This window comes from Pagrus pagrus, assembly GCF_965226575.1.
Source record: "Pagrus pagrus genome assembly, chromosome: 5".
NCBI classification, from domain to species: Eukaryota; Metazoa; Chordata; class Actinopteri; order Spariformes; family Sparidae; genus Pagrus; species Pagrus pagrus.
This window is the reverse complement of record NC_140189.1, coordinates 22,873,807-22,894,190: the sequence shown is the minus strand read 5'-3', so window position 1 is coordinate 22,894,190 and position 20,384 is coordinate 22,873,807. Positions and strand designations below refer to the sequence as shown.

Sequence of the window (20,384 nt, the reverse complement as noted above, 5' to 3'; positions counted from 1 at the left end):
TCCATATATTCAATTATAAAGTTAAGCAGTAAATCTCTCATTTTTGGAGCATTGATAATGTGTCAACACTGTCTTCTGTATACACCCAAATGAAACAATCACACATATTACATGCTTTGGGCCATTTTCAGCAATCGATTTGAGAACTGTTAATGCATGAGATGCTTGATGAGCAATGTGATGCATAAGACACAAGCCAGTTTAACAAGGTAGCAAGAAAAGCAGGTTCTGCTGCAGGAACTGGTGGATAATTTGCGCCCAATGAAGGAACTAAGCTACAACTCCTGTAGTGTGAGAAATGCATCCCCTCAACTTAAATTGCACCTGAAAGTGAATTGATGATGACAATTATAATAACATGAAATAAAAGTTAATACAAGTAGAGTGCATACCTCTGCCAAGGCCCAACAGTCACCTTTAATTAAATCAAATCTAATCCAGTATCAAAGAAAACATATTTAAATCTGCAACTTATGCATTTTTATTTGGATCTGCATAAAATTATACTCAGTCATTGATACCAGGAACCTAAATGAGCCTGATTTATTTTTCATCAAGATCAATGGATAATTCCCTGAGAAATTGAGGAAAATGTAAAAAACCGCCCCATCTTGCAACGTTAAAGAAAGTGAGAAAAAAAATTCTTGGTCTGTCCCTTTATTCAGATCCGCACCAAAAGTTAATGGGGTCTTTTCTGTGCCGAGACCCGTCCTCTGTCCAAGTTTCATGGAAATCTGTTCTGTAGATTTTGTGTAATCCTGCTGACAAACCATGATTTGTCAGCTGCCTTTAAGGAAGGTGTCATCTTAACTGAACAAGAAAAAGTTTTCCATATATTCAATTATAAAGTAAAGTAGTAAATTATTCCCATTTTTGGAGCATTGTAAATGTGTCAACGCTGTTATATCTGTATACAACCGAGTGAGACAACCACACATATTACATGCTGTGGGCTATTTTCAGCAATCGATTTGAGCTGTTAATACACAAACCAGTTAAACAAGGCAGCCCAAATGAGACAATCACTCATATCATTACATGCTGTGGTAATCTACACTTTACCAGGACAAAGACACAAAGAAACCTGACTTGCAACATTGCAGCAGGCCTCTGTAAGTACAGTTCATCATTGTCTCTGAGTGAAGCAACAGTGCAGTGAGCCGGGAGAGGAGGCGGGGCTGTGTGAGGACCGACTGATGCGTGCATGCATACTTTTATAACTCACTTCAGCCGACACACAGTGTTCCTGCTTGTTTTCACCTCAGGCTCTGACAGAGCATAAAGTCCACAAAAGCCGCAGACTCCGCCCCCCTCCGGCTGATCCGACCAATCGCGTGGCCGGGGCGACGCACGCCCCGCCACGTCAGTCACAAGCCCCGCCCCCTCAGCTCCCAGCAGACAATAAATACAGCTTTGTGCCCAATGCTCGGCCTTCTCAATCAGTCCAATTACTGTTTGGAGGCTGTGGAAACCGTCTGTCCTCTCTGTTGCCGTCGCTGTCTGACCAAACTCTCAAGTAAGACGTGTTTTCAAGTACTTTTTGTTATTTAACCCTGTGCATATTGATGCTGTTGCTGTTTGTATGAGAAGTGAACTGACTTTCTGCAGATTCCTCACGTTTCTAGTGTGCATTGATGCAGTTATGGATTGAAGTTGTTTTAAACAGTAAAAACAGGGTGTCACGTCAACTTTCCCTTTGCAACATGGATTTGAAATGATTTTACTTTGAAAGGGCTATTATATGTCGAGCCACAAGGCTTCTTTTGTTGTGCAAATAGAAAAACAAACTCACATCCGCCTTCTGCAGTTTATGATCCTGTAGAGATTGCCAAAGATGCTCGTGATTTCTTGTCCTACACATCATCATCATGCTGTTTGTTTAGACTTCTGCAGAAACTATTAGGGGGGAAAAAAAACATCATGTAGTCAACAACTTTGCGTGAACTATGAACTGTTGCACGCTCAAAGTCAGAAGTTATGTTTGGAGGGCAAAGTTCAACCATGCAAGCCAAATATTTACAGAGGTGGCGCAAGAGAGGCAGGAAGTTTGATGGGGGAAAAGAAAGATAAAATCTTCTTCCTGCTTAATCGAGTCTTGGAGGGTTTTTTTGATTACCTGTGAAATAACTTGTTTCTGTCCTCTAGGATGACTCATCAGTTCCCATCCCTGACTCCGGAGCAGAAGAAGGAGCTCTCTGACATTGCTCAGAGGATCGTCGCTCCAGGAAAGGGAATCCTGGCTGCAGATGAATCAACAGGTGAGCTTCAAGTTCTCAGTGAATGAGAGGTGAGACGTCCGCAGAGTGTGCAGGTGAATTGATTTTCGTACCCTCCTCTGTCAAGGAACCATGGGAAAGCGTCTCCAGAACATCAACGTGGAGAACACCGAGGAGAACCGTCGCTACTTCCGTGACCTCCTCTTCTCCACCGACGCCTCCATCGCCAACTGCGTGGGTGGGATCATCTTCTTCCACGAGACGCTCTACCAGAAATCAAGCAACGGCAAGCTCTTCCCCCAGGTCATTAAGGAGAAGTGCATTGTCGTCGGCATCAAGGTGAGGAGCCTATAAATGAAGGTTCAGTTGAATGCACGCACCCCAAGGTCTTTCTTGTAAGTCAATGTTTGGTTCCCTTGCTGCAGGTGGACAAAGGCACAGCTGGTCTGATGGGCACAGATAAAGAAACCACCACACAAGGTGAAAATAGATTATTGCTTCTCTGTGTACAATTCATGAAATCTCTAAATGTCTTTGCACATTTCAGCAACATAATGCAGAAGGAACAGTTCCACCATAACTTTCTGCGGCTTGTTCCTCTCAGGTCTTGATGGCCTCTCTGAGCGCTGCGCCCAGTACAAGAAGGACGGATGTGATTTTGCCAAGTGGAGGTGTGTCCTCAAGATCTCGGACGGCTGCCCGTCAGCTCTCGCCATCGCAGAGAACGCCAATGTCCTTGCCAGATACGCCAGCATCTGCCAGCAGGTGTGTGCAGCCACATTCGCTACAGAAATGACAATCATTGGCTTTGAGTTCCTGATTTTAAATCAACATTTCTGTACTCCGACAGAACGGCCTGGTGCCCATTGTGGAGCCAGAGATCCTGCCTGACGGAGACCACGACCTGCAGCGCTGCCAGTATGTCTCAGAAAAGGTTGGTACATCACCTTTGGCATTGTCAGCAGTAAAATGGTTCCCAATCAGATTATATTTTGAAGCTTGAGTGGTAATAAATCTGCTCTTTCACCTGTAGGTTCTGGCTGCTGTGTACAAAGCTCTGTCCGACCACCACGTTTACCTGGAGGGCACTCTTCTGAAGCCCAACATGGTCACTCCTGGACACTCTTGCCCTACGAAGTTCACCCCTCAGGAGGTTGCCATGGCCACAGTGACCGCTCTGAGGCGCACCGTCCCTGCGTCTGTGCCTGGTGAGTGTCATATAGCCAGCTTTTCCTTCAACAAGGATTTTAAATTTCTTAATGATTTTCAAGTACAAGTAGTAAGCTGCTTTCTTTTATCTTTCAAGGCATCTGCTTCCTGTCCGGAGGCCAGAGTGAAGAGGAGGCCTCCGTCCACCTGAACGCCATCAACCAGGTGCCCCTCCATCGCCCCTGGAAGCTGACCTTCTCTTACGGCCGTGCACTGCAGGCCTCTGCTCTTGCAGCCTGGCAGGGCAAGGATGCCAACAAGGGAGCTTCACAGGAAGCTTTCGTCACCAGGGCCAAGGTAAGCGTCGGAGGGCATGAGTGGATGCTAATAATTAAATCACACTTATCAGTTTGTAGTTGTGGACTGTGCACAAACCTGGCTTTTAAACGGCTCTTATCTTACATTACGCAGCTTTATACTGACTGGTGAATGATTGATGATAACAAGCTTTTTGTCTTTTCCGTCGCGCACTAATGTGGTTTAGGTAACTTGGCTGATCATTAACACTCAGATTTGACTTTGCCCTAACACTCCCCTCCTCTCTTCAGATCAATGGCCTGGCTTCCAAAGGCGAGTACAAGCCCTCCGGCTCAGCTGACCAGGCCTCCAAGCAGTCCCTGTACACTGCCAGCTACGTCTATTAAATACTGTAAAGAAAAAAAAATGTACATGGACCAAATGTGACTACGACCAAAACCCTCAGCTGGATTTCCCTCTTCCCTAGACGACCAACACCAGGGGGAGACATGTACAAAGTTTAACTACTGTTTGTCTACTCGGTGAAATGACTGGAAATAAATTAAGTGACCAAAGTGATGGTGTGGTTGCAGTTTTTGTGCTTTGGGATCTGATCTCACAACAATAATATTAAATACATCGTTGTCTGCTATAAATTGTGGACTTTTATGCCTGTAAGCCTGGCCGAGGTGTCGTAGCTTTGTTTTACTTAACCTTCTCAATGACGTACTTGTGGATGTTGGCATGCAAAAGGCATTCCTGCTTACTGTCCACTCCGTCTCATCCTAGTTTATCTCAACCAGCAAGAGGCATTCTCACTTTTCAACACAGATTTGTAGAACGCAATCAAGTTTTTGTTTTTTTTTCGATCGAGGTGAAGCAGGACACAACTCGATACATCAGAGGACATGACTGTGCTTGCACACCGGGTGAAAACATGCACTGAGTAGATACAATGGCAAAACAACATATTAGGACTATGCTGCCCTACAAAGGCTAACCACACTACGTTAAATGTGAAACAGAAAAGTGGCTTCAAAGCTTTTTTTTTTTTTTTACTATCAAGCCAAATGCAGTCGTGTGCTTGATAAATGCGTTGAAGCAATTTGAAAATCATGACCAATTATTTGACCTATGACCCAGTTCACGTATATCCTGCAACAGATAAATAGGTTGTGCAGACGTGTGTATGAAAAACATGATTAAAGTAGAAGCAGACAAGCATAAAATCATGTAGGTGCACAGCAAGATAAATACAAAACATTTAATAATGATGACAATGAATCTGGAAAAATACAAACAACTACACTTACTGTGGTCCGGTTTGATTTTATAGTTGCTGCAATTTTTGCACAACTTTTTCTCTAAAACAGCAAGATGAAAGAGATTTTTATGTTCAACTTACAGTCAGCGCTCAATGTTGACCAAAATTGTAGTTACTGCACTTTGGCTTTGGGGGGCAGTAGGCTATTTGTGTTAGACAAAGTGCAGGGAGGTGTGTTGCATAGGATTCCTGGAGTGTGAGTGTAAGTTTGTTTGCAAGTGTAGAGGAGCATTGTGCGAAGTGGTTTTGGTAACAAACAACAGAAAAGAAAGAACAGAAGGAAAAAAACAAAATGAGGAGAAAGATGGAAAAGGATAAAAAAAAAAAGGGAAAAGAATAGAGAAAAGAATATTTATGAAAATTAAGTTGTTTTCTTTAGCAGTTGCTAGCGATATCCCAGGTCCAACTATACTTTTTTTTTTTTTTTTTTACTGTTTTGTCTATTTAGATCTGTCCCTTTCTGCCAGGTTCTGCTGACACTTTGCTAATGCTGCGTCATGCAAAGTTTTCACTTCCTCATTCGGCCAACGAACCTCAACAGGAAGGAAGGGCTATTACATCACTTACTCTTGTTTTGGCGCCAGACTGTGGTGTCAGCTGTATTTAAGTCTGTGGGAAATGCACTGAGAAACACACTAAAACCCAGAAATGTCTCCAGAAAATGAAAGAGCACAGTTCAGAGAGGTTAATGACAGATTTTTCCTCCAAAGGATTGACAGGGCTGATAATATTGTGACCAAGCGGGGCAAGTGCTACCTAATATCGCTGATCGGACACTGCAAATAGGAGCCTTTCCCAAACTTAATCGAGGGATGCACAAGTAGATTAAAAGTAATTTGTTAATATACTCTCTGAAGTGTGTTCTTTCATTTTCTGGAGTCATTTCTTCATCAGAAGTAAAACAACATAGATATGTTGGGTTTTAGTGTGTTTCTCCATGCATCTCCCACTGACTTCAATACAGCTGACACCACAGTCTGGCACCAAAGCAATATTCAGTGATTTTATGACCCTTCCTTCTTTCATAGGTTCCTTGAGTTGCTCCCAGACCCTGGGCAGAGAGCTGGCTGACGCAGGTTGCACCCCGGCAACCTTTCACTAATCCAGAACAGCCCCAGCTCCAATGGCAGAGAGCCTGTTCACTTGGGGAGAGGTTTCATTTCCTCACTCTCACCATACCCCTTCACACTGCCCGGGCCAAGACAATGAAGCAGTCACAAAGAAAAAGTTAAGATGAAGAACAAAATGTTAGAATTGAAAATAAATGAGTAAATAAGAGCTAGAGTGTTGCTGGTGTGCTGTGCTTTTTGATTTCACAATGTTAACTTGCTGAAATGCAGAAGGGATGTCTGAGGGCGACGTCGGTGAAAAAAACAGAACTAGGATGATGCCAGTCTGTTTGTACAACCGTCTGAAAACTGAGAAGAAGATTCGTAAAGACACAGTCCACTGACCTCAATGAATGTTGCTCAACCACTCTTTGCAGGCAAACGAGGATGCAAAGTTGTTTTATAGGTTTAAACTTTACCACAAAACTAAACACAATCTGTGAGGTCTGCTGTACAATATGACATCAATCTGAGCATCTTTTTTTGATATTTTATTGATTTTTTTTTTACACAAAGACAACATATAAATTACATTTATTGCACCAGATAATGCAAAAAGCAAAAGCTAAATCCTTGATAAAGCGGTCCCCGCCCAGGAACCTCTTTTGCAAGGACACCAGATCTTTTCCGCACATTCACAGGCAACAGGTTTCCAAACACGCTCTTCATTTCACAGTCATGTAGATGAACATATACGAACATACAAGTCGAAAGCTTTTTTTTAAAAAATACGCTGGATGGATGTCACTTTATCATTTCAGTTCAACTGTAAGAAAAAAGTCCTGTCATTTATTTAAAAAAAAACAAAAAAACATCTAAAGCTGCAATCACGGATGGATGTGCTGTCCTGTAAACAAAACTCCCACATCTGCTCATTCATCCAAAGTCAAACTGTAAAATGCCTTCAGTTAAGTGTAAACAGAGGTTCACAGTGATTATTAAAGCTGCAAGTGGAGTCTAAGCTATGCCAATACGCTGCAGATGCTGTGATAATAATGGAGATAATGTAGATAATGATCAGACATGTTGATGACATAAGGGTTAAAAGCTAACGGTAAGTGACGGCAATAAAAACAAAGTATAAACAATTTAAATTTTTCAAAATATTTTGTTATAAAACAACGCAGAAAATGTACACTGATTTATTTTAATGTAAACATGGCGCGTCAGCTAAAATCACTGTAAACATTACAACAGACCTCATTCACACGGCGGACATTTTCCTCCCACGTCACACTCAGTTCTGGGATAATGTTATGCTGCTGACAAACTGTTGCAATGTTTTCCAGCTTCACAATTGATCAGCAACCGAAAAGATTGTGGATAGTGAAAATCTGGAGGCCCATTCAGCCACATTTCAAAGAAAAACAACATATTTCATAACTTGCTAGCTGATGTTAGCATTCGATAGCTTCCTAGCTAACATTACTGTTTGATTACATTGCGTGTGTTTCACCTCAAGACTTAGACATAGATCTCCAAGACGTGTGTTCATATTTCTGAAGTAATTTTCGCTTTTCCTAATCGTATCACATCAAAACAGTAACGTTAGCTAGAACATTCGCTGTCCACCATGTGAAAATGGTCTATGGAGTTAATCACTTGGAGGACATGTTTACCTTGCTAACATAGCTAAACGTTTAGGTCACTGACCCATACAGTAAGAACACATAAGCACATAAGGTGCGCTGCGGGAAAACCAGTGTTAGTTAATGCAGGATAATACTTCAAAAGGTCGATCTTAGTTTGATGTGCCGTCACTCCGTGGAGCGGGGATGTGCTGGACAATAACCTGTTGAAGATATGGAGGTGGAAGAAGACATTAAAATGACTGATACACAGTGAATAATGTTAGTTAATTGGATGGTTTTAGACATGCAAATACATTCAATGGCACTACAAATAGATACAAAAACAATGATGGGGAAAAAGGTACCTTTTTCAAGCAAAGAATTTAACAAAAGGATCAAGAGAGTATCCTTTAACAGCAATAGTTTTTCAGCCTTTCCATTCCAGAAATGTTTTGTGGACTATGAAACTTTCCATCAGCATGGGGGTGAGTAGCTACCGACCCTACTGAGCTACTTTTTTTCATTTTTGTGCCAGCTATTCCTTGAAATTTGAATTATAAATGTTTAATCTCAGAGGGAGAGGCATGTTTTCGATGAAGTAACAATAGAAAACGTTTTACCTGAGTGCGTGTAGACTTGAGAGCTAAACGAGCGATGACACACAAGAAGATGAGAAGCGCGGACACACACAGGGAGGAAACTAACAGTAGGCCTTCAACGCTGTAGAGCAGGTTCTAAAGCAAGAGACAGCGAGAGGGAAAGTTATTAAATGTGCATGTCGTCCACTGAATCTTAAGAATACATGCTGCAACTCACCACTCTGTATATCCCCCATACTGATTCTGAATAGTATGACGCCCTGTATCTGAGGTAGCTGAAAAAGGCGAGGCAGTATATCCTGTAGCCAGCAGAGACTAAAATTCCTAAGAGGGAAACCACATACATGGCCAAACACACGGTCACCTGGGAAAGAGAAGTCCAGCAAGATCAGGCGAGTTACTGAGATGGAGAAAGAGATCAAGGGTCAAAATAGAAACATAAAATCACAAATATACCAACCATCTTCTTAGATGGATGTATCTCAGTGTAGATAGACAGGTTTCCACTGACAATGAACTTAAAAAACAACAACAAAAAATCAATGATTCTCACATAACTTTCATGTTGCCAACATACAACCAATCGAGTATGATCAATCAAGTAATTTGCCATTTGCAGCATGTCACTGTTAACCAGTCAAATGTTATGTACCAGAACTCCCTGCCAGAAGGGGATGTAGATGTGAGCAGAAGTGTACACGTTTTCACCGGCTAAACTAAACCCCATCAGGACCTCCGCACAGCCAAAGATCACTATGGCAATCTGGGAAGGAGAAGAGGAAGGATGGATTCAAGCAGTGATTCCCAACCCTTTTCCTAAAAAAAAAACCTTTTTTTCTATCATTAAGTCATTTGATGACCCCTGACTGGGTGACATATTTCAGATGGTTTTCGTCACAGTAATGAATAAAATGCTGAGACAAAGGCCCACTTCATATTACAAAAAAACAGTTTTCTTACAATCCTTAAAATCAGGAAGGCCTCACAACCCTCTGTAGAACTTGGCTGACACCTAGTGGGTGGTCAGACTCCAGGGTTGGAAACAGTGGACAAAAGTACCATCACGTTTCTATTTCTATACACTTTTTTTACTACTCGTGACCCTGGATTGCAGTGTTACCCCAAGACATCTGGGCTCTTTTTGGACGAAGCGATGCAGAGGCTTGCTGGACATCAGCACCTTCTGGTCCACCTCCCCTCTGCCATCCTTTCCTGTCGTTCTCTCTCTAGCTGTTGACTCAGTGCCCTCCATTGCCAGTAGACGCTGTGTATATATGCTGTGTTTGGTTGTGGGAGGAGACAACAAGAATTAATCAAACCAGATGTATATTCTCCCCTCGACAGCACAGATTGTATTTTGAAAGTCTTTTACGCAGATTTAGAGACACAGAATAGTTGTTGTGTTGCAGAAAAACTTCAGACAGCTGCTGCAAGCAAGATTGTAAAAGCAGTCTCAAAGAATACAGAGATATATTTACAAAAACATGACGAGACCCACCTTGTTTAAGTTTCTGATGCAGAGAAGCAGTGTGAATGATAACGGGAAGGGAATGTTGTGGGTGGACGGAGGAAGTGGGGAAATATGAGAGTGCAGGTTTTTTTTCATTAGGGGGAGGAGCTGAACACTTTTGTTTAGGGAACAGGCTGAGGCTGCTGCCCAGTACAACACAACTCAAATCCCACTGACTGACTCTCATCAGCACAAAGCAACACAATGTCAAATGTTCATATGAAAACAGTAGAACAGGGTGTCTATTGAAAAGAGATGGGTAAAAGTAAATACAAAAAAAAAGAAATTTAAAATGTTTTATTTTGGATGTAAAAGGTGCTAAACTTGAGATTTTTACATACTGTCTTCCTGGTATCTTGCTCTCTGTGAATTAACGTGACAGTAATGACAGTAAATTATTATTAAAATTGACTTTTCCCCTGATTTAGGACAGATTTTTGTCCCGTCTCTGGCTTACTTTAAATGTTTTTGACTGTATATATATAATATTAGTTTAAAACGACAAATAACAAACTTCAATTATCAACAGACTAACAATTCTGACGTTGTGTCAAACACTTCTATGTATTGTGTTGCAGAGTGGAGTCTAAGCTATGCCTATACGCTGCTGATACTGTGATTATAATGGAGATAACGTAGATAATGATCACACATGTTGATGACATAAGGGTTAAAAGCTAACGGTAAGTGACGGCAATTAAAAAACAAAATATAAACAATAACATTTTTTCAAAATATTTTGTAGAAAACAATGTAGAAAATATACACTGATTTATTTTAATGTAAACATGGCCAGCAGCTAAAATCGCTGTATATTATTGTTTGTACAATATGCCATCCGATTAGGTCATGTAACATTACAACAGACCTCATTCACACGGCGGACGTTTTCCTCCAACGTCACACTCAGTTCTGGGATAATGTTATGCTGCTGACAAATTGTTGTAATGTTTTCCAGTTTCACAATTGATCAGCAACCGAAAAGATTGTGGATAGTGAAAATCTGGAGGCCCATTCAGCCACATTTCAAAGAAAAACAACATATTTGATAACTTGTTACGTTACGTTATGTTTATAGGATCCCAGAACACGACAGCACGACATTTGAGCTTCCCACCAAGAATGTGATGTCAGAGGAAAATGTCCACCGTTTGAAAATGGTCTATATGGAGTTAATCACTTGGAGGACATGTTTACCTTGCTAACATAGCTAAACGTTTAGGTCACTGACCCATACAGTAAGAACACATAAGGTGCGCTAGAGAGATTAAAGGTAATTATATTCCCTTATTAGTGCACGTTAAATTCTGAGGTTGGGCCAAAGGGTTACCACCTCTATCATACACATGTGGTATACTGTACACAGAAATATGACTTTCACAGGGAAGGTGCGCTGCAGGAAAACCAGTGTTAGTTAATGCAGGATAATACTTCAAAAGGTCGATCTTAGTTTGATGTGCCGTCACTCTGTGGAGCGGGGATGTGCTGGACAATAACCTGTTGAAGATATGGAGGTGGAAGAAGACGTTAAAATGACTGATACACAGTGAATAATGTTTCATTTTCGTCGGATAGCTATGAAAAAACATAACGAAACTTCATACAGCCAGAGAGGAAGACGTAAAAAAAATGCTTGTGTATTGATTTCATTCAGTTGCATACATGTTAGAGTGAGATATCAGGATAACCAAGAGAATACAATAAGGAATACATAAATAAATTACCTATTAAAACCAAATTTAGGTCTCAAAAGTTTGAAATCATTGTACCCATTTTTTCTCAGTGTTGTGTGAACATTTCCATCTTTAAATTTAGAGAGAAAGTAACCTTTTCTATCATGTAAATATCCATCGTCACACCTATCCAGTTATCTATAGTTGGTTAGCAAGCATCAAATTTTGCTGTATACTTGGTGTCATCCTTCTTATGTTGTTTGTCTGTGTCTCATTTTGTTAATTCTGCCTATCTTGGTTGTGATTTTTTTTTAAATCCCTTTGAGGCTTTTATGGTTAAATAAAGGTCAGATATAAACATTACAATAAAAAAATTAGGATTTGGATTCAGTCATCGCTGTGTTCAGCCCTGAGATACCAATCTGATTTGAAAAGTTGTTATTTGCATCCTCGAAGAGCGGTCAAGCTCATAAAGCTTAAAAATGTTGCAATCAACATCTTTTTTTACATTATTTCTACATCGCCTTCAGTTGTTTAGGAGAATGCTGCAATGCTGTTTGCTGTGAGACTCAAGAAATGTTTTGTGGACTATGAAACTTTCCATCAGCGTGGGGGTGAGTAGCTACTGACTGACATTTTTTCATTTTTGTGCCAACTATTCCTTTAAATTTGAATTATAAATGTTTAATCTCAGAGGGAGAGGCATGTTTTAGACGAAGTAACAATAGAAAACATTTTACCTGAAAGCGCGTAGACTTGAGAGCTAATCGAGCGATGACACACAAGAAGATGAGAAGCGCGGACACACACAGGGAGGAAACTAACAGTAGGCCTTCAACACCGTGGTACAGGTTCTAAAGCAAGAGACAGCGAGAGGGAAAGTTATTCATGCGCTGTGAAAATGTGCATGTCGTCCGCTGAATCTTAAAAAAAAATGCTGCAACTCACCTCTCTGTATTTCCCCCATTCTTGTTTCCCATAGGATGACGCCCTGTATCTCAGGTAGCTGTAAAAGATGAGGCAGTATATCCTGTAGCCGACGGAGAGTAAAATTCCTAAGAGGGAAACCACATACATGGCCAAACACACGGTCACCTGGGAAAGAGAAGTCCAGCAAGATCAGGCGAGTTACTAAGATGGAGAAAGAGATCAAGGGTCAAAATAGAAACATAAAATCACAAATATACCAACCATCTTCTTGGATGGATGTATCTCAGTGTAGATAGACAGGTTTCCACAGACAATGAACTTAAAAAACAACAACAACAACAAAAATCAATGATTCTCACATAGCTTTTATGTTGCCGATCAGTACGATCAGTCAAGCAAATTGCCATTTGCAGCATGTCACTGTTAACCAGTCAAATGTTATGTACCAGAACTCCCTGCCAGAAGGGGATGTAGATGTGAGCAGAAGTGTACACGTTTTCACCGGCTAAACTAAACCCCATCAGGACCTCCGCACAGCCAAAGATCACTATGGCAATCTGGGAAGGAGAAGAGGAAGGATGGATTCAAGCAGTGATTCCCAACCCTTTTCCTAAAAAAAGACCATTTTGACCAGACCAGAGTCCTTTGATGACCCCTGACTGGGTGACATATTTTAAGTATTTTTGGCCTTTATTGATAGAGCAGCTGAAAACATGACAGGAAACAGGATGAGAGAGAGGGGGAGTGACAGCACAGAGCCCCAGGCCAGGACTTGAGCCTGGGGCCACTACAGCGTGGACAAAGCCTCTATACATGGGACGCCCGCTCTACCAACTGAGCTTTTCTTACAATCCTTAAAATCAGGAAGGCCTCACAACCCTCTGTAGAACTTGGCTGACACCTAGTGGGTGGTCAGACTCCAGGGTTGGAAACAGTGGACAAAAGTACCATCACGTTTCTCTTTCTATACACTTATTTACTACTCGTGACCCTGGATTGCAGTGTTACCCCAAGACATCTGGGCTCTTTTTGGACGAAGCGATGCAGAGGCTTGCTGGACATCAGCACCTTCTGGTCCACCTCCCCTCTGCCATCCTTTCCTGTCGTTCTCTCTCTAGCTGTTGACTCAGTGCCCTCCATTGCCAGTTGACTATATGCTGTGTTTGGTTGTGGGAGGAGACAACAAGAATTAATCAAACCAGATTTATATTCTCCCCTCGACAGCACAGATTGCATTTTGAAAGTCTTTTAAGCAGATTTAGAGACACAGAATAGTTGTTGTGTTGTAGAAAAACTTCAGACAGCTGCTGCAAGCAAGATTGTAAAAGCAGTCTCAACGAATACAGAGATATATTTACAAAAGTATGACGAGACCCACCTTGTTTTGGTTTCCGATGCAGAGAAGCAGTGAGAGTGATAACGGGAAGGGAATGTTGTGGGTGGACAGAGGAAGTGGGGAAATATGAGCGTGCAGCTTTTTTTTCATTAGGGGGAGGAGCTGAACACTTTTGTTTAGGGAACAGGCTGAGGCTGCTGCCCAGTACAACACAACTCAAATCCCACTGACTGACTCTCATCAGCACAAAGCACAACAATGTCAAATGTTCATATGAAAACAGCAGAACAGGGTGACTACTGAAAAGAGATGGGTAAAAGTAAATACAAAAATGAAATGTTAAATGTTTTATTTTGGATGTAAAAGGTGCTAAACTTGAGATTTTTTACATACTGTCTTCCTGGTATCTTGCTCTCTGTGAATTAACGACAATGACAGTAAATTATTATTAAAATGGACTTTTTCTTGATTTAGGACACATTTTTGTCCCGTCTCTGGCTTACTTTAAATGTTTTTGACTGTATATATATAATATTAGTTTAAAACAACAAAGACTAACAATAACAGTTTTGACGTTGTGTCAAACACTTCTATGTATTGTGTTGCAGAGATGTCTACTGTAGTTAGTATAACCACCTAGCCCCTGCTAAAGTTTCTTAGCCAGCAGTGTAAACGAGACCAACACTCACCAGGTGCTCCGAGCTCCCTGTCCGGACCACTAGTTGCACGGCAGGTGGCCACTTCTTACATACTGCATCTTTAAATGGCCTTGCTCCTGAACATATTTCTGATTTGCTGACCTGGTATGTACCGTTTTTATCTTTTTATAGTTTTTATTCTATTTGATTTTTCTTATTCTGTGGGCCTTCTCTGGTTTCATTTCTCCTTCTTAAGCACTTTGTGCCTTTGTTAAGAAAGGTGTAATATAAAGTTTATAATTATTAATTTTTGCACCTTTGATGTCAAGAATCTTAATTTCAGTTTGAACAAGTGGGTGTGGACAGATGTAGGGACCACTACTCAGGACTGTTTTTATTATCTATTGATCTGATGAGTATTTTCTGAATAAATCTGTTACAATGATCTTTTATTTAAAACGTTGGTGGTTACTCTGTGGTTAATAGACTATTTCTGCTCTCTTCAAACATAAGCAGTGCTCAAGGACCTGCAGGCATAATATTTTAAGAGTGGTCATTTATGCTTCATTTGACCAATTCAGGGTCATGACACAAAATCTTTCCTTTTATAGTCTGTACTTTTTCTATTGCATTATAAAAACACACAATTGAAATAAGTCCTCTCTGAAAAGCAGTTTGTAGTGAATATTTATTTATTTATTCATTCATAATTCATTTGATGCAGTCATTATAGCTCATGATACTTCTGAAATACGTCATCATCATTAGAAAACCATATAAATAGGGCTCTTCATCACCGTCACTCTACATATTTACAGTCAGTCATATAAACCCTGTCCTCTGTCTGATAAAGTCGGTGTTCCAGTCTCAGATGTGAGACTTCGATGAGAAACAAGTTTTCTGTATGTATGTAACAAAAAAACTTGTGAGCGTGTAAGACTAGAGGTACTGAGTTTCAGGTATTAAAAAAATATTTCATATTTACACATATTAAAATACAACTGTCTCAACATCACTGAAGATGGTGGACATCAAAATACAAGTAGAGTACACAGTAAACAACTAATCATTTATTCTCAGGTGTGTCCTTGTGGTATTGGTGATTTCATGACACACTGTACCCCATAGGGCCTGTTGGTTCAGGAACATGGAGTGTTTTCCACCTGCAACACAAGTTGATGTCAATCTTTGTGTAATGCTGAATTTGTACCAGTCCAACAAGGAAAAACGAAATGTATTGAAGTATTTACCGAACAATAGGATGAGTAGGACAGCAGGTGGTGCTCCAGGAGATATGTGGCTCTTCGTCTGATCTCTCCTTCGCTGTTGTACTGGATGGCTTCTAACAGTAGAAGTCCGCCTTGCTTCACAAACTCCTCGGCCACCTAAGGGGGAAGAAATAACTCTGGTAAAAGCGTATTAGTCTCTGGTGTAGTTATCTTTAGTGCAGCATCATTGTTTCACAGATTTACCTGTGGACCACTAACCACCAGCATGAACAGGACATCCATACTCAGGGTCACCATCTCTTGGTCAGCCATTTTCAGTGTGGCACAGAGCGCCGACAGCAGTCCAAGATGAGCAAGCTGGACACAGAACTCCTTTTTTTTGTGTGCAATATTTGCTAGAACCCGCAGGATCTAAGTATAACCAGAGGGACCAGACCAGTGGGCCAGAAATGAAGAACATTACTCCAAAGAAAAAGTAGCAGAACAAACACATTGTTCATCATCTATTGCTACACTGACCATGGTGTTGATGCCTTGAGAGAAAGGCAGGAGTTGGATCAGACCGGGGACCAAGTTGAGAGTCAGCAGAGCAGAGCACAGAGCGCTGGAGTGAGCTGTAGCAGCGGGATACAAAACGCAATAGAGCAAACTTCATTAATATGTTAATCCTTAGGTGTAGATTCTCATTTAAAGGACCAGTGTGTAGGATTTAGTGGGATCTATATAAAATTCATAGTAATTGTTTCACTTGTGTACAATCATCTGAAACTAAGAACCGTTGTGTTTTTGATAACCTTAGAATGACTGTTTCCTTTATACGGAGGGGGCAGGTCTTCTCCCACAGAGTTCGCCACGCTTCTACAGTAGCCCAGAAAGGACAAACCAAACACTGGCTCTACAGAGGACCGGCTTTTGTTTTAATGTTACCTAAAGGCCACTGCAGGTTTTCCAACACTCTTGAAAGAGGAAGGTTGAGTGGACGGGTATTCACATATATCTGGTACTAGATATTTTTCAAGAAGAAATAAAAAGGACCAAAGTAACCTCTTCACAAACTACACTGTTTTGGCAAAGCAGCTAGCTCTTCATGCCCAACTACTGACAAACATTACACTGGGATGGAAAACTTTGGAAGACACGTTCTGCATCATGACAAAGCCAACCACTCAGGTAAATTACATTTAGCATTTGCATAAGGTATATATTCAAACAAACAAGTTTTTGTTTTTGCTCAACAGGTTCCAAAAGTCTGTCCCTGAGCCGAATAACTCGGACTACATTTAATAGAAATCCTAATTTACATAATTTAAAAGACCAAAATCAGTGCAGAAGTATGTTTTCTAGCTTCAGCAGAAATCAGGTGTGACTGTTCAAACCTGTGAGGTTGTTGAGCACCCAGGCACTCTCTCTGGCCAAAGCCGGCTGGCTCTGCAGGTAGGCCTGAAGAAGTGTACACAAAGCGACCACGACATGGACGTCACCCACTTGAGTGCTCAGGTTTTCCCCTGGGCAGGAGGACAGGAGGTTTCCCACGCACCTCAGTAGAGGACAGATGAGCTAGAGAGGAAGAACAAAGCCCAAAATCTTCATGTTAACACTATTAAAAGCTCTACTGAAAGCTGAGAATGCTTTAAAAACTCTCCTCTACAACCTGTGCCATGCAAGAAACCACAAAAAACAAAGTTTTATAGCTTTAATTTGGTATTTATGTTATTTTCTGATAACATGGCTGGTGAATGTATTTTTGTATGCATCTTTTCTGTATCCGACTTTCAAATCTTTGAAGTGGAGGCTACCTTAAACGCACAAACAAAGACCAGTGTGTAACTGCTTCACTATGCAGTGATGGCACATTTTTGACAAAAATAAATGAAGCTTGAATCGTTCACTGTGATGGATTACCTGTCTCAAGTCTCTGTAAATTAATTTTCAACCCTTGCTGATATGATCTGAAACCAATGAGGTCCTGGAAGGTAAGAAATCAATCTAAACACTTCAAGTATGCTTTGAAAAAGGACCGACACTAATCAAAAGTACTGGTGCATGTGACTTGTTAGAAAATGGACCAGAGTATACAAACATGATAAAATACTGTATTCGAATGAGTTATTTCCCACCAGCTCCATTCCTTCTTCTTTGTTTCCTTCAGCCACAGCAGCACCTAGTGACACCAACAGGGAACTGCACTTCAACAGGGCCCCATGAGCCAACAGCACTCTGTTATCCTCCATGCTTTAGAGTGAGATAAAGGCAGCAGAGAGACAGATCACTGTTATAGTGAAGATTGCACGTATTCTGTATAAATATAACAGATTGCTGACACTCTCACCTGCATGTGAGGTAGTGCAGACACCATGCGCACTCAATGGCAGGTGCCAGGCCAAACTTTGGGTCAGGAGTTAGGACCGATAACAGGTGTGAAGGTAAAGTGGAGGCCAGGACCATCCTGCAGACACAAAGGAAGACTTTTATAGAACTGACAATAGTGAAATTATTTTATCATTTTCTGAGAGAACAGCACTGCAGAGAACAGAGTGATGACCTGGTGCGTCATTAAAGTGCTTACGGGATTATTTTTGCTGCTGCGTCTTTGGCCTGGAGAAGCTGAGAGAGTGTGAATCCTACAGCTTCCACCACTGCAAGGTTATGTCTCTGGTTCTGCACACACACACACACACAAACATCAAGAGAGACATGTTAACATTACTACATTTTGCATTGCGGGGACCAGAAGCTTAATAATTCTTGTTAGTGTACCTCAATGCAGCTGGCCAGAGCTGGTATGATTCCCTGGGCCAGAAGTTTCTCTTTTACAACATCACTCTCTGGGCATAAATTACCCAGCGTGTAGAGACACAGCTCCTGTGTAAACATGAACATACACAAAAGGAAAGTCAAATCTGCATAATTAGTAGAGCAGCAATAATTAACTGATTAGTTGTCAACTATTTAATTACCTGCCAACTATTTTGATAATCGATTAATCAGTTATGAATGAGTAAAAACAACTAATTGATCAATTGAGAGCGTAAACAACAGACTAATCAACAGTGAAAAGAATTGTTAGTTGCAGCCCTAATAATTAGATGGTAATATAACATACACTGGTACAAGCGGATACTCACAGTGAACTTGGTGCTCTGGCCAGACAGGTAGGTGAGCAGGTAGGGGGTGGCAGGCAGACAGGCTGGTGCCACGTTGGCGTGGGGAGAGTGAGACAGCTCATGAAGACACCGGACAGCCTGCAGACGGCAGGAAGCATTAGAGCCAGTGAGGAGTCCGACCAGGAGATGCATGCTGTTCTCTTGCCTACAGGGATGACAGGTTTATACATAACCATGACACATGAGAAGCAGAGACACAAACAGCTACAACATCATTTAAATTAAAAGTTACCGCCATACTTGATGTAGGTGAGCTGTGCTGACGGGCCGCGGAGAGCTTTACTCAAGGCTTTAAGGTGGGCCTCCCTCTCCGGCCCGCTGTGTTGAAGTTTGTGGAGCAAACTCACCACGTCCTGGGGAAATGAGAAGCAGATTGAGATGGCAAGGTTCACGTCACCCATCAAAACAATATCTATCACAACATCTGTCTCACCTGTTCCCCTGAGGTAGTGTCCATATTGACCTCTGGCTGGTCCTCATCTTCGTTCAGCAGGAGTCTCTTGCTCACAAGCTGTCTGTCTCTGCGGGCCTGTCTCAGTGCTGTAGCAGTCAACATAAATATCACATCACTTTCTGCTTCATTCCTCTGAGAGTATAACGATCAGTATCGGCATCAGGAGTGTCAGTTGGCCTGTAACCTACATTACTAATAATAACACCACCATTTGATTTATATTAAAAATAGATGAAAGTTACCATTTGTCACACCCCAAATGTTAAGCTCACATGGTCGATTACTCTGCACTGAATGAAGTCTGGTTGCTGTGGGTTGATTGAAATCTCTATCTTGCCAAACAGGAACCTCTTTGAGTCAAAATGTCCTGCTTACTGTGTTAGCCATCAAAGACAACAGGTAAAGATTCAGTCAGCTGGATGAAGATGTAGCTATCGATGTGATGTGTAGGTGTGATAAAGCTACTTATAGACTAGGAGCTTTCACGGTTATCTTTGTTAAACAGCTAACGTGAGTTTAATAATTTAACTTCAAACTCAGAGGCGACGTTAGTTAAACCGTTAGCTGGAGGAACAGACGTTAGGACGTTAGGTGAACTTTTCATGGTGTCCATTTTGTTTTTTTTATTCTTTAACTGTTGCAGCCTCTTTCCAACATAATCATAGTTAGCACATGTTAGCCAACGGTTAAACTGCCAACTACCATTTTTACATTACATTACATGGACATCAACGTAGCTGCACTGTTTTATAGTAAATGATTATTACACGCCAAGCTTCAATATGAACACATATTGTATATATTACATATATTTCAATGATAAAACTCACCTTTCTCGTGTTCTCGCTTCTTTAATTTGAGCTCCTCCAGGCTGCCGCCTAGTTGGCCAGCTTTGTGGCGAACTTTGTTTAACCTCCACATTTTGTTATTTTCTTAAATTCATTAATAATATTAATAATGGCTAAAACAAACAGTATGCAGTGGCTTCCTTCATGGTTGGAGACAGCAGCCTATGGACGAAGTTGAAATTCTTCTTCGGTGGTGTATGTTGTCCGACCTCATCAAGCTGCAGTGGCGCCATCTAGTGGACAGAGACAGACACTGCACCCGCACCATTTCCTGCATTCCTCTTTTGACCTTCAGTCTTCATTTTGTCTCTTTCCAATGTGATAACATCCCAAAACA

General features: G+C 41.2%; 4 protein-coding genes across 5 annotated transcripts; 1 reads left to right on the top strand and 3 right to left on the bottom strand.

The window, feature by feature from the left end:
• The first annotated feature begins 1,408 nt into the window (after window positions 1-1,408).
• aldob (aldolase b, fructose-bisphosphate) lies at window positions 1,409-4,241 on the top strand. The gene is made up of 9 exons (XM_084353606.1): window positions 1,409-1,516; window positions 2,146-2,258; window positions 2,344-2,555; window positions 2,642-2,696; window positions 2,821-2,981; window positions 3,067-3,150; window positions 3,250-3,424; window positions 3,523-3,722; window positions 3,974-4,241. The coding sequence occupies exons 2-9, from the start codon at window positions 2,147-2,149 to the stop codon at window positions 4,067-4,069; spliced, it is 1,095 nt and encodes a 364-aa protein (XP_084209732.1). The 5' UTR covers window positions 1,409-1,516; window position 2,146; the 3' UTR covers window positions 4,070-4,241.
• Window positions 4,242-6,579: 2,338 nt separating this feature from the next.
• On the bottom strand, window positions 6,580-9,914 carry LOC311257804 (membrane-spanning 4-domains subfamily A member 4A-like). Its single transcript, XM_084353699.1, has 7 exons — window positions 9,764-9,914; window positions 9,386-9,542; window positions 8,918-9,028; window positions 8,726-8,782; window positions 8,483-8,629; window positions 8,287-8,400; window positions 6,580-7,887 (listed from the first exon to the last, which is right to left on the bottom strand). The coding sequence occupies exons 2-7, from the start codon at window positions 9,515-9,517 to the stop codon at window positions 7,837-7,839; spliced, it is 612 nt and encodes a 203-aa protein (XP_084209825.1). The 5' UTR covers window positions 9,518-9,542; window positions 9,764-9,914; the 3' UTR covers window positions 6,580-7,836.
• Window positions 9,915-10,057: 143 nt separating this feature from the next.
• LOC311257803 (membrane-spanning 4-domains subfamily A member 4A-like) lies at window positions 10,058-13,804 on the bottom strand. Of its 2 annotated transcripts, XM_084353698.1 has the most exons (7): window positions 13,757-13,804; window positions 13,387-13,535; window positions 12,825-12,935; window positions 12,640-12,696; window positions 12,397-12,543; window positions 12,189-12,302; window positions 10,058-11,272 (listed from the first exon to the last, which is right to left on the bottom strand). In XM_084353698.1, the coding sequence occupies exons 2-7, from the start codon at window positions 13,516-13,518 to the stop codon at window positions 11,222-11,224; spliced, it is 612 nt and encodes a 203-aa protein (XP_084209824.1). In that variant the 5' UTR covers window positions 13,519-13,535; window positions 13,757-13,804; the 3' UTR covers window positions 10,058-11,221. The 2 variants fall into 2 exon arrangements, with proteins under 2 accessions (XP_084209824.1, XP_084209823.1); XM_084353697.1 differs by lacking the exon at window positions 13,757-13,804 and having other exon boundaries at window positions 13,387-13,699.
• Window positions 13,805-15,402: 1,598 nt separating this feature from the next.
• Window positions 15,403-20,253, bottom strand: tmco6 (transmembrane and coiled-coil domains 6). Its single transcript, XM_084353869.1, has 13 exons — window positions 20,030-20,253; window positions 19,179-19,285; window positions 18,986-19,098; window positions 18,707-18,890; window positions 18,339-18,443; window positions 18,148-18,239; window positions 17,911-18,027; window positions 17,699-17,813; window positions 16,958-17,138; window positions 16,101-16,195; window positions 15,825-15,992; window positions 15,603-15,737; window positions 15,403-15,515 (listed from the first exon to the last, which is right to left on the bottom strand). Exons 1-13 carry the CDS (start codon window positions 20,118-20,120, stop codon window positions 15,492-15,494), a joined length of 1,527 nt encoding a protein of 508 aa, XP_084209995.1. The 5' UTR covers window positions 20,121-20,253; the 3' UTR covers window positions 15,403-15,491.
• Window positions 20,254-20,384: the final 131 nt, after the last annotated feature.

Bases quoted from the DNA above. Each gene is read 5' to 3' on its own strand.
- LOC311257804 (XM_084353699.1), bottom strand. From the start codon at position 9,517: ATGGAGGGCACTGAGTCAACAGCTAGAGAGAGAACGACAGGAAAGGAT. The intron at 8,630-8,725 runs GTTGGTATATTT...TCTCTTTCCCAG, and splicing joins TACATCCATCTAAGAAGATG to GTGACCGTGTGTTTGGCCAT. The intron at 8,401-8,482 runs GTGAGTTGCAGC...CTCTTGCTTTAG, and splicing joins TATGGGGGATATACAGAGTG to AACCTGCTCTACAGCGTTGA.
- aldob (XM_084353606.1), top strand. From the start codon at position 2,147: ATGACTCATCAGTTCCCATCCCTGACTCCGGAGCAGAAGAAGGAGCTC. The intron at 3,425-3,522 runs GTGAGTGTCATA...TTATCTTTCAAG, and splicing joins CGTCCCTGCGTCTGTGCCTG to GCATCTGCTTCCTGTCCGGA. The intron at 3,723-3,973 runs GTAAGCGTCGGA...TCCTCTCTTCAG, and splicing joins CTTTCGTCACCAGGGCCAAG to ATCAATGGCCTGGCTTCCAA.
- LOC311257803 (XM_084353697.1), bottom strand. From the start codon at position 13,614: ATGCAATCTGTGCTGTCGAGGGGAGAATATAAATCTGGTTTGATTAAT. The intron at 12,936-13,386 runs GTAACACTGCAA...TCTCCTTCCCAG, and splicing joins AAGAGCCCAGATGTCTTGGG to ATTGCCATAGTGATCTTTGG. The intron at 11,273-12,188 runs GTAAAATGTTTT...TATCTTCAACAG, and splicing joins TCAAGTCTACGCGCTTTCAG to GTTATTGTCCAGCACATCCC.
- tmco6 (XM_084353869.1), bottom strand. From the start codon at position 20,120: ATGTGGAGGTTAAACAAAGTTCGCCACAAAGCTGGCCAACTAGGCGGC. The intron at 19,286-20,029 runs GTGAGTTTTATC...TGACTGCTACAG, and splicing joins GAAGCGAGAACACGAGAAAG to CACTGAGACAGGCCCGCAGA. The intron at 15,738-15,824 runs GTAAATCTGTGA...CTTCCCCCTTAG, and splicing joins TGGTGGTTAGTGGTCCACAG to GTGGCCGAGGAGTTTGTGAA.